The 12386-nt window shown below is 39.1% G+C and overlaps 1 protein-coding gene across 2 annotated transcripts in view; it reads right to left on the minus strand.

Annotated features, from left to right (window-relative positions):
* GBE1 (1,4-alpha-glucan branching enzyme 1) overlaps positions 1-12386 on the minus strand; it is a 173454-nt gene that overhangs the window by 65488 nt on the left and 95580 nt on the right. For both annotated transcript variants that reach the window (XM_052795218.1, XM_052795219.1), the window contains exons 8-10: positions 4061-4176; positions 3692-3819; positions 217-315 (exon numbers count right to left, since the gene is read on the minus strand). In XM_052795218.1, the coding sequence (XP_052651178.1) occupies positions 217-315; positions 3692-3819; positions 4061-4176 (343 nt within the window). The remainder of the gene's footprint in view (positions 1-216; positions 316-3691; positions 3820-4060; positions 4177-12386) is intronic.

A 12386-nucleotide genomic window follows, 5' to 3' on the forward strand; every position in this document is an offset into this window, starting at 1 on the left:
CTGAACTTATCACGTAGGTTTCATAAGATGAGTATCTGACAGCTCTCATTTCAGCCACTAATACCTGTACTCAAGCCTGTCAGAATTTCTTTTAATAGGACATTAACAGAAGAGAGAGTAAAATTTGTCAGTAGGATTCAGAAGTGGCTTTGTGTATGCACAGATAGAGAAACATCCCACTTTGAAAAGCAGAACATATTTTTAAAAAGTTCTCACCTGTATCCACTTATCTGGAATAGCCATGGCTAGTCGATAATCAAAACCCCCTCCTCCCTCTGCAACAGGACGACAAAGAGCTGGCATTCCAGAAACATCCTTAAATAAAAAAACCCACAACATAATTTGCATAGCGTTGCAATTATTAGTTCAGATTTTCTACCATACGATAATACTTCTATACAAATACTCTGTAAACTATAAACAGCTTCACAGATTGACCTGGGTAAGGGAGAAAAAAATAAAAACATAAAAATCAGCGATTACTACACTCACATTTGCTGTTTGAATGCAAAAGTTCCAGGAAAAAGCATTATGACTTTTCTCATCAAATACTCTAGTACAAAGTATTTTAATAGAGTAGATATTTGAGAGGGAAGAGACCTCAGTAGATGCAGAATTTGAAATAATTAGCTCTCTTGAGCTCCAAGTAATCAATAGAAAGTAGAAAGTAGTCAATGAAAGACAAATTAAACCTTCATTTTGTTTACTGATATTTTGCATAAAGAATGGCATAAAAATAAAAGGCTGAATATAAAGTACAGTAAGGAAGAAAAATACAATGTCTACTCTTTTCCTAAATGCACAAAACCAAAACTATTGATCCAGCTAGCCCTGGAAAGTGACATGCTCTTACTGCATAATTTTCCAAATTCATATTGATGGAGGCTGATCATTCTTAAATTCGTAATTCAAAGTTCTTAAAATATTTATTTCACCATTTCATTAGGCAATTATGCCACATAGCATTCTTTTTCTAAAGTTAGCTTATCTGTATAGAAAATGCAAATCTCCAATAATTGCAAAATATCTATCAGTACTCCATTTTATTAACTTACGTCAGTGAGAAGCCATTCCACCACAGTCTTTATGGGTTAACATACACCTCTTGTGTCTACACAAGAGAATTTATGGAATTAAATTCTGACTAGAACCAGGGCTTAATTAGGAAGCTCATTCTGGTTTTCTGGATTCAATCCAGTTTTCAATCCAATTGCTGCATTAGACTAGTGAAAAAGATATTCGCACTTGAAGTTATACATACATACACATACCCTCCCCCCGCCCCCATACTGACATAAGTGAGGAGACCAACCACATCATCATGAAGCTCATGGATGGCATCCTGGAGGTAGAAGGCAGGGCTGCCATCCAGAGGGACCCTGACTGGCTGGAGGAATCCATCAACAGCAAGCTCAGGAAGTTCAGCAAGGGCAATTGTCAAATCCTGCCCCTGGGATGGACGAACCCCTGCATCCATACAGGCTGGGGACTGCCAGTCTGGGGAGCAGCTCAGCTGGGAAGGCCCTGGGGCTCTGGGCCGGCAGCAAGCTGAGCATGAGCCAGCAGCCTGCCCTGGCAGCAGAGATGGCCAGCAGCATCCTGGGCTGTATGAACAGCAAAGCCAGGAGATCAAAGGAGGGGACTATCCCCCTTTACTCAGCAGTCATTAGATCACACAGGAAACTGCATCCCCATTCCACATGTTGTAAATACCAAATAATGAAGCGGAAATTCTTTCCAAACTTTTAGATATTCTAAAAGGAAGTTCAATAGCTCTCCTAAATCAGTCAGAAAGAATACAAACAGACTAATACTCTCCGAGTTATGCAGGACAAGATGACCTGAAACAAAAGCCCTTCCCTGTGATGCTATGATGCCTACCTGGACAAGGTCTGAGACTGAGATTTAAGTAGCTCCCATCTGCTTTAGTCACAATTTTGAAAGCCAGATTTTGGGGAAGTAAAATGCCAAATTTAATACTATTTATATCTATCTATATCCACAGATTTTACCAGAACACTAAAGAAAAATAAAATAAAATTCAACGATAGTTTGTGTAGTATATTTTCCACCAACTGTAAACAGCCAATGCCTAAGCATTTGTTCAGACCTTAGTTTGAAATGAGCTGCATTAAAAAAAAAAGACAGCAGTGGGTTTTTTTCCCATTTGTTTTTATAAGACTTCAAGCATGATGTAATTTTACTTAACAGTTTTTCTTCTCATTATACAAAACTTTAACCACAGCTTTATTTAGAAGGCCAAAATGAAAAATAAACATATAGTCAGTAATACCAAAAAACTTAGTAATTTCTAAGACAGTGAATATACAGAATATTAAAAAGCTTTAAAAATTATCAGTTAAATAATTAAGGAATATATTATAATTAGTTATGGCTAGACAAAAACTTTTTTCTTATGTGGCACTCATTCCATCATCATTGTAGGCAAGCAGACATTCTTCATTGCTTTTTATAATTTTCAATTATGTCAATAGTTTCTCCTTCTGAAATTCTCCTTTAACCATGCAGCACATTGATCAATTCTATATTTTGTGTAGTGACTCCCCCAGGCAGAAAATGATGTATTGAAACAGAAGCAGTTTTCAACTCAAGCAAGAGAAACAGAAGACACATCTTATTAAAAAAGAACTCTTAAGCCTGGCAATACAAGCAGACTGAACTCAGAATTTCATTGGTAGGAATGCTTACAACCTAAGACTACATAGAAAATGAACAAACTTCACTTGAAATAAGCCTACAGCTCAATGAAACCACCTCAAGTTTACTAGTGACTGCTCACCAGATGCTGTTTCTGACAGCTTGTCATTACGCTTTTAGCAGTGGTTGTCTGTAACATAAAACTTCACCATAAGTAAGAAATGAAGTTAAGCAGTAATTCATTTTCTGAAGGCAAGTAGGGAAATCTTAAGCAATACAGAAATTTTTATTAGAAATCCATATAGTACCTAATGATATCAGATAGATGCAACCTTTTCAATGAAAATAATTATTTAAGCATAGTAACAGAAAAATCCTCAAGGCTTACATGATCTTCTCTCTTAAATAAAGAGAAAATATCAGTAAAAATGTACCTATTCATAGAACTTTAATGTTCTAGTGTTTTTTACTGTTTGCAATTCCATGTGACTACAATAATATTTTCCTGTCAAAAAAGTTTATTTGATCTCAATCAAGTAATATAGTCTATTTACTCCCTCGGAAACCTGGAGAAACTTAATACTAAATTTAAATTAGCATACACATTCAACATTTGTAAATTTATTGCATTTATTTTGAAGGGGAATTGTCAATTATGCCAATATAATTCAAAATATGCAAAACCACACTAGGGCTGTTAATCTTTAGTACCATTAATCACTAGTGACAAATGGCAATCATACAAAAGCAATAACCTAATAGAAACAAATCTCATTACAAGTTCGAGGAAATGAAGGAAAAAAAAAAGAAAACCCCGCATTAATTAAAGACCCATTATTGCAGAGAAAATTCCCAAAGTGCATATTCCAGTTGTTTTTGCCCACAAGGCAAAGTCTGTCCACTAATTAACATTTCTCAGCTCATGTCACTCCTTGAGTGCCTGAAGTGTGACTTGATAATTAACAGGAAATTCACATCCCAAAGCAAACTAATCAATATTAATGTCATTGAGGATGGCAAATTCTGATCTTACCTCTGCTATGGTTATGCATTCCGGATGCAAGAAATTAATCATGTGGTTGGCCAGCATTAGGTAACACAAAGCGTCTTCATCCACATGTAGGCCAAAATATTCATTGTAATCTCCACTGAATCCTGTGCCTAGTAAAACAGGAAGTTTTAAATGCAACAGTCACTTTTTTAAAAAGACACAGATATTTTGCAATACGCAATTTTATAAACACCAAATTTATTCATAATTTCAGATCTATCCATATAGCAGCACAACAAGATATTAGCAAATCTGGAACTTTTGGAGCATTCAGTGAACTTTACAGCACTATTTCCACAGCAACCACGCTGCAACAGGACTGCTGAGATTAGAGTTGATTAAATTACTCACCAATCCCATGATGGTGATACAGCATAGATGTAACACCATCAAATCGGAATCCATCAAAGCGATAGTCCTCAATCCACATTCTCAAATTAGACAGAAGGAACCTCAAAACTTCCCAGCTGAAATAACATTAATGTATTTTGTAAGCTTTAGAAACCTTGGGATCAACTAGTGTTCCTTATACCATGTTCCCCACTTGCATATACAGTACTTGTACTGAGCATTTTACCATTTTAATGGCATCTTCCCCATATTTCATTAGTGTTTTCCTAAAAAGTTTGTCTTTCTTAAACTTTGTCTTTTACTGCACATAATTTTAAGATTGCAGATAGGGGTTTAGGAAAAATTGTCAACTATCTATATAGACACCTAAGGTTAGTGTTTGAACACATGTACTACATTTTAGTACTCATACTTGACACTGTACTTTTCCTTTGCCTCTCTAAAGATGGTTATACTCTACGGGAAAAGATCTTACAGAAATGGAAAGAAAATTATAACAGGTAACATTTCATTCCCAAGATTTTATGGATTTACAGCAATTTCTAGGCATAATAAAAGTTGAAAAGCTGTTGTCACCTGCCTCCCTCCCCAATTATTTACAAATCACATGTCAACAGTAGATTACCAAATCACCTACTGTGTTGCAAATTTACATGTTTAAAGAGTAAACCAACTTATGGAAGTTGAGGAGATTTTTTTTTGAAATTCAGAACAACAGGAATGGGGTATCACACACACACAAAGGAAGCATGGACATGAAATAAAAAATACAAGAGGTTCCAAAGCAAATAAGCACGTGGAGGCATTTGTGAACTAAATTCATATCAAAGAACAAAATAGTTTCACGAACAGTTTTCCTACTATTCATTACCTCCTCTACCAGGACACTGGTCTCAGTAGCTTCAAAAGACCCCATATCTTGTTTCCACTGTTGACCCTCTGTACCACTACACTCTCCGCCACCCTCAGCACGGGCTGCCTCAGGTGCATCTGCTGCAAGCTATGGCTCCAAAGAGCCCACCCATCTCAATCAGCCAACCATGTGAGGCAGTGAAACTTTTTTTGCCCACGTCTCCAACACTTACCAATGCTATGATTTCTCTCTAATCAATTTCCCAAGATAGCACAACTATGACCCTACTTACTACCAAGTTTCTGTGCACAGAAGAATGCAAGCTACATGGCAGCATACGGGGTCTCACCAATGACCCTCTGGTGGGTGAGACGGAAGGGGTACACACCTAGCACAAACCACATCAGTCAGCGTCACTGGTACAATTTACCCATGCGTGCAGTTGGCATAAGGCAATGAAGGAAACCCTTTCAACATTTCACTTTATTTAACAGATGTTGGAGACAGTAGACTTATGAGGCAATTATGACACAAGGAATAAACCCCATTTTGACAAAACAAATGTCCCTGCCTTCCTTCCTCCAAAAAACTTCATGAAGAGTGCTTTAAGTCTGGAGTTAGTGGTATTACATAAAAAGACGGGGAGGCTGTGGACACACTACAAAGCTGGTAAAATCCTGATCTCACCAAATAGTCAGTTCTTATTTACTTCAATAGGATTATAGTATTTCTCCTTCTCTTTGCATGTGCCGCACACAGATACCCACTTGTGCATATAAAGACAGAAATATTACCAAACCCTCTAAATTTAGGAAATGCAAATCAGTTCAATGCAAGTTGCCTCAGTTCAATACCTTTTCTGTGCATGCATTACATGACAGATTTTTTTGTTCCATCCCTGTGTTCCTCTGCCTTGCCCCAAATCATCCAATTCACAATAGAACACTATACTAGGAAGATCTCAGGAGCTTGTCTACAGAACCTTTTATATATTTGTTATTTCTCAGGTGAGATGATTTGCAATGAATGAACAATTTATCTCAGAGAGAGAATGGTATCAAATAGAAAGGTATCGAAAGTCCTATGAACTGGCAAGCTGGTCACAAAATACAACTTCATGGAAATGCTCGCTGTATCTTTTTCTGACCCAGCATCAGATTTGCAGAAAGCTATTTGCTGCAAGCTAAATGCTGTGAGCAAAGTCAAAGCAGTAGCTGTATTGCAATAAAAATACTCTCTCACACAGGTAATGCATGTACAAAGAATAGATTAATTGCTACAAGCACCAGCCAGACTTAAAAGTTATTTCTCCTCATTACAGACTGCTTGACTTCATAACCTTAAAGTCCTTAGGATGGTGAAGAGGATTTGTACATTTGTAAAACATACTCCGAAGAGCCAAAATGGATAATAAATGTAATTTTTTCCACCTTTGTTGGCACTGAAGATTGATCTTTAGAAAAAGATGGAGAAACAGTAAGAAAAACTGTAATGACTTTTACATGAAAAAGTGACCACAGATAAGAACAAACAAGATGGATTTGTTGAACCAAAAGATTAGTTAGCAAATTCATGAGATCAAAAACCTGAGTAGGAGCAGCAGATGTTTTCCAACCATCTGATTGCACGAGACAGAAGATTGTAAATAAACAAAGAAACAAACAAACATATTAACTCTGATTCTAGTCTAAACTTGGAAAAACTCAGTTTTAGGATATTTTTCAGAAAGGATGTCAAATACTAGCAGCCATATTGACTTTTAGAGAGATAACTACACAGCTCCAAAACACGAGCCAGAACAACAGGTTTTTTTGAAACACACAAATCACACAAACCATGCAGAGGTTTATGATTTCATCCAAGTCAATTTGTTTATGGGAGCAGCAGCATTAGAAACAGAAGTTGACAGAAATAACAAATAACTTTGCAGAATGCCAGTAGAGGCCAAAATTATAGCATAATTGAAATAAACCACCATATAAGCAGTAACTCAGGAACATTTCTAAATGTACATTCTTGTAATTTTATAGACAGATATGGAAACAGGATAGCATTCATTAAGAAGGTAATTTCTTTGGGGAAAAAGCCATATCTTAAATTATATCCTTACAATCCCTCACATTTTTGCATACCATAAAATTGAGAAAGTTCTTTCACTGCATGCATGATCTAAGAGAGGAAAATATATGCTGTATTATCATTAAGGAACAGAATTATTTACACTGCAAGAAATTTAAGTAATCCAGAATTCACTCAGACATCATTCAAAACAAAGAAGGTCTTTGCAGAGGAGTCTTGCTGGTTTTCTTCTCCCCCTTGGGGACAGTAACTCACACATTAAAAACCAATTTCTCATTTGAAAAAGTGAAATGAGCATATCTAGCTAGATGACCTGGTTTCACAAGGTGATGAGAAATTTAACAACTTTCCTGTACTAGGTCAGCAGAAAACCTGTGAAATTGCTTACAAGTCACACTCATTATTTATTTTTTTTATCTCCTGTACTAATAAAAAAAAAAATGATTCACTGTAAGAATTCTAAATTCCAATCCATGATGAACATAACACACTCAGATGCAAGTAATGCATTTAAACCAGTTAATTTTGTCACTAGGGACAAAAAAATATTGGTCCTACCTAAACCAGTTTGAAGCTGTAATTCTTGAACCATATTAATGCTGACATTCAGGAACTGCATTTACTATTATGTATTATAAAAAAAAGAGTGGAACTGCTGACCTTCTGAGAATCTAGACTTTATGATGATTTGCCCATTTTCAATTCTTAGTGTTTAATTAACTTAACACATAATAGCACTGCATTGCTAAAATGTTACTTTTTGAATTATCCCCAAACATTTCAACAGCTGACTGGCTTAAATCCCACCAATGGATTGCTAAACATAAAGAAACTGGCACTCTGATAATGCTAAATTTCAGTGAAGCTGGTACAAGTTATTTTATGAACTAAACATCCAGATTTGATACGGAGATGTTCTTTTTTCACTGCTGTTAACCAGCATACACCAGTTTGCCTGTTACTTAGATGCACTTTGTTGGATCTGAGTGATACAAGAGGGTAACCAGTCTTATCCCATTTGGAAAACAACGAAGAGAATAAGCTCTCTGTATTTCAACCTCCTTCATTTACATGGAGAAGTAATTCCTCGCTGTTATCTAGGTAATATTGTTGCCACAACACCAAGCCATCTCTAGCCATAAGAGATTGAGAAGTCAAAGCAGTGCAGCAAGCGCCCACTTTTTAGCCAAGGGACAATCCTGACTGATGCCACTAGACTACTCCCAATACCTGCACTCCTAATTATACCAAACGCCATTCTATGGCAACATACACATCTCTGTCAGTCAACAGAACTTGATACAGTCATTAACAGACCAAAAGAGCTTTTCGGTGGTGATGCAGGCTGCATTATGCCTCCAAAATGAACCGTGCAGACAACAAACAAAAAAGCTATCCTCCTTGGGCATATGATAATCTGTGAGCAGAAGGGGTCAGCAGCAACAGGTCACTTCACCTGTATCAATCCCAAGAGGAGAAAGCAGCAGTGTATTAACTTTTTTCCCCACAGTAACAACCAGAGGTGTAGAGTGCTACTTTTTCTGGACCTGGGATTTCTGAAAGAGCATTGCATGACTGTGTCCTGCACAGCTAGAAAAGAAACAAGCCATTCTATTTCAGCAATATTAAGCTTACTCATATTTCAAAGTTAAATATTTGGACACAAAATAACTTTTAAGAAAAAAGCTTACTCTGAAAACAAGTAATACTAATTAATAGTAGTGGCACAAATATCAATAGGTGAGAAGTTACAGAAGACTGAAGTTTTCAGTTTAACATGCGCTGAATTTTTAACATTATTTTAAAATAAACAGAAGACAACTGACAAAAATCCTGAGGACAGAGTCCTCTCTACACTCCAACTTCCAGCTCCAGGAGAATTTAGCTGGTAAGTTTTCAGAATGCCTGCAACATTCTTGCAGTATTCTTGAATTATCCTTCACAGTGCCACAGTATTTTGGATATGATTAAAATAAAGCAATATGATGAAATGGATTTTTTAACATCCCCAACATAAGCAAGCAACCTAAAAGACAATCAGTGTGGTCATGATCCCTTTGGTAAAGCAGTTCAAGCTGTTGCACTGTGAAGGTGATCTGGGGGCCAAGAGAGAACTTAGAGGTTAGATGCATAAGTTGTAAGGTCTCTCTACTTCTTGTCCATCACAATCTTGTACATGGATGAGTCTTGAAATTAACACATTCAATAGCAGTAGATCTTTACTCACACAAAGCTTGGAAAAATGTTACCCATACTGCATGAATTCTAACTGTGCTTTCTTGGGCAAGCTAATGGGGATAGTTCCTAATTCTCTAAGTCTCCCACTGCTACTTCCTTAACAGGGAGCTTGCATCATTAAAGATTTATCTATATCTCTTTCAGCCATATCAATGATAGAGAGCCACTTTTTTCCCCTGAAGCCTCTGAACTGAAAATAAGTATTAGCTTTAGATCTAGCTCCCTGAGCTTTTTTATCAAATTTATCAAATATCTTAATTACTACCCCACTGTCTTTTCCTTCCCCACCTACTACTTACAATCAATTGCTTATCACTTTACCTCTGTTCTCTGCCTTGTGAGTTTTTGTTTTAAAGAGAAATTGATCCATAACATGACCTTTCTGTTTCACTTGATTAGATATTTGCTTTGCTACCTGTATAGAATTCATAAGACTGAAAGTAGACAATTTATGTACTGAGATACAGAAAAGATGTCAAGTGCCAAACAAAAGACTTGTAACCTTTGATCTTTCATCTGCAAAGCAGCTTTGTCTTTTAAATGACATTTCAAATTAAAAAAGCATTAAGTAACACAAGTAACAGTGCATTACAGATCTCTGAGTTTTATCCTTCCTTAAGGTCCAGTACAACATCGAAAACTTTTAAAAAGTTTCAATCACCAATTAGACAGCTTAGTCTAAAAATTTCACACCCAACTCTCCTTAGAGCTAATGAAATGTCATTACTTCAGAAATCTTAGAATCACAGAATCATTTAGGTTGGAAAAGACACTCAAGATCTTTTTGAGTCCAACCATAAACCTAACACTGCCAAGTCCACCACTAAACCATGTCCCTAAGCACCACATCTACATGTCATTTGAATACCTCCAGGGATGGTGACTCCACCACTTCCCTAGACAGTCTGTTCCAGTGCTTGACAACCCTTTCGGTGAAGAACTTTTTCCTAACATGCAATCCAAACCTCCGCTGGTGCAACTTGAGGCCGTTTCCTCTCATCCTATCACTTGTTATCTGGGAAAAGAGACCAACACCCACCTCGCTGCAACCTCCTTTCAGGTAGCTGTAGGGAGCGATAAGGTCTCCCCTCAGCCTCCTTTTCTCCATGCTAAACAACCAGTTCCCTCAGCCGCTCCTCATAAGACTTGTTCTCTAGACCTTTCACCAGCTTCACTGCCCCTCTTTTGACACACTCCAGCAGCTCAATGTCTTTCCTGTAGTGAGGGGCCCAAAACTGAATACAGTATTTGAGGTGCAGCCTCACCAGTGCCGAGTACAGGGGAACAATCACCTCCCTGCTCCTGCTGGCCACACTGTTCCTGATATAAGCCAGGATGCTATTGGCCGCCTTGGCCACCTGGGCACACTGCCGGCTCACGCTCCACCAGCTGTTGACCAACACCCCCAGCTCCTTTTCTGCCGGGCAGCTTTCCAGCCACTCTTCCCCAAGCCTGTAGCACTGCATGGGGTTGTTGTGACCCAGGTGCAGGACCCAGCACTTAGCCTTGCTGAACCTCATACAGTTGGCCTCAGCCCATCAATCCAGCCTGTCTAGATCCCTCTGTAGAGCCTTCCTTCCCTCAAGCAGATCAATACTCCCGCCCAACTTGGTGTTGTCTGCAAACTTACTGAGGGTGTACTCAATCCCCTTACCTGGATCATTGATAAAGATATTAAACAAAACTGGCCCCAATACTGAGCCCTGGGGAACACCACTTGTGAGTAGCTGCCAACTGGATTTAACTCCATCCACCACAACTCTGTGGGCTCAGCCATCCAGCCAGTTTTTTACCCAGCGAAGAGTACACCCGTCCAAGCCAGGAGCAGCCAGTTTTGTCCAGGAGAATGCCGTGCAGAACGGTGTCAAAGGCTTTACTTAAGTCTACACAGACAACATCCACAGTCTTTCCCCCCATCCACTAAGTGGGTCACCTTGTCACAGAAGATCAGGTTAGTCAAGCCAGACCTGCCCTTCATAAACCCATACTGACCGGGCCTGATCACCTGGTTGTCCTCTATGTGCTGTGTGATGGCACTCAAGATGATCTGCTCCATAACCTTCCCCAGCACAGAGGTCAGACTGACAGACCTTTAGTTCCCCAGATCCTCCTTCCGGTCCTTCTTGCAGATGGGCGTCACATTTGCTAACTTCCAGTCAACTGGGACCTCCCTGATTAGCCAGGACTGCTGACAAATGATGGAAAGTGGCTTGGTGAGCACCTCTGCCAGCTCCCTCACTACCTTTGGATGGATCCCATCCAGCCCCATAGACTTGTGTGTGTTTAAGTGGTGTAGCAGGTCACTAACCATTTCCCCTTGGATTATGGGGCTTCATTCTGCTCTTCATCCCTGCTTTCCAGCTCAGAGGGCTGGATACCCCAAGAACTACTGGTCTTACTATTAAAGACTGAGGCAAAGGAGGCATTAAGTACCTCAGCCTTTTCCTCAGCCTTTGTCACTATGCTTCCCCCCACATCCAATAAACGATGGAGATTCTCCTTAGCCCTCCTTTTGTTGCTAATGTATTTATAGAAACATTTTTTTATTGCCTTTTACAGCAGTAGCCAGTTTAAGTTTTAGTTGGGTTTTGGCCCTTCTAATTTTCTCCCTGCATAACCTTATGACATCCTTGTAGTCCTCCTGAGTTGCCTGCCCCTTCTTCCAAAGGTCATAAACTCTCCTTTTTTTCCTGAGTTCCAGCCAAAAGCTCTCTGTTCAGCCAGGCCGGTGGTCTTCCCCACTGGCTCATCTTTCAGCACATGGGGACAGCCTGCTCCTGCACCTTGAAGACTTCCTTCTTGAAGAGTGTCCAGCCTTCCTGGACTCCTTTGCCCTTCAGGACTGCTTCCCAAGGGACTCTGACAAACAGTCTCCTGAACAGGCCAAAGTCTGTCCTGCAGAAGTCCAAGGTAGCAGTTCTGCTGAGCCCCATCCTTCTCCAAGAATCGAAAACTCTCTAATTTCGTGATCTCTATGCCCAAGACAGCCTCCAACCATCAGATCACCCACAAGTCCTTCTCTGTTCACGAACAACAGGTCCAGTGGGGCGCCATCCCTAGTTGGCTCACTCACCAACTGTGTTGGGACGTTATCTTCCACACACTCCAGGAGCCTCCTAGACTGTTTCCTCTCTGCTGTACTGTATTTCCAGCAGA

This window comes from Harpia harpyja, chromosome 8, assembly GCF_026419915.1.
Source record: "Harpia harpyja isolate bHarHar1 chromosome 8, bHarHar1 primary haplotype, whole genome shotgun sequence".
Lineage (NCBI taxonomy): Eukaryota > Metazoa > Chordata > Aves > Accipitriformes > Accipitridae > Harpia > Harpia harpyja.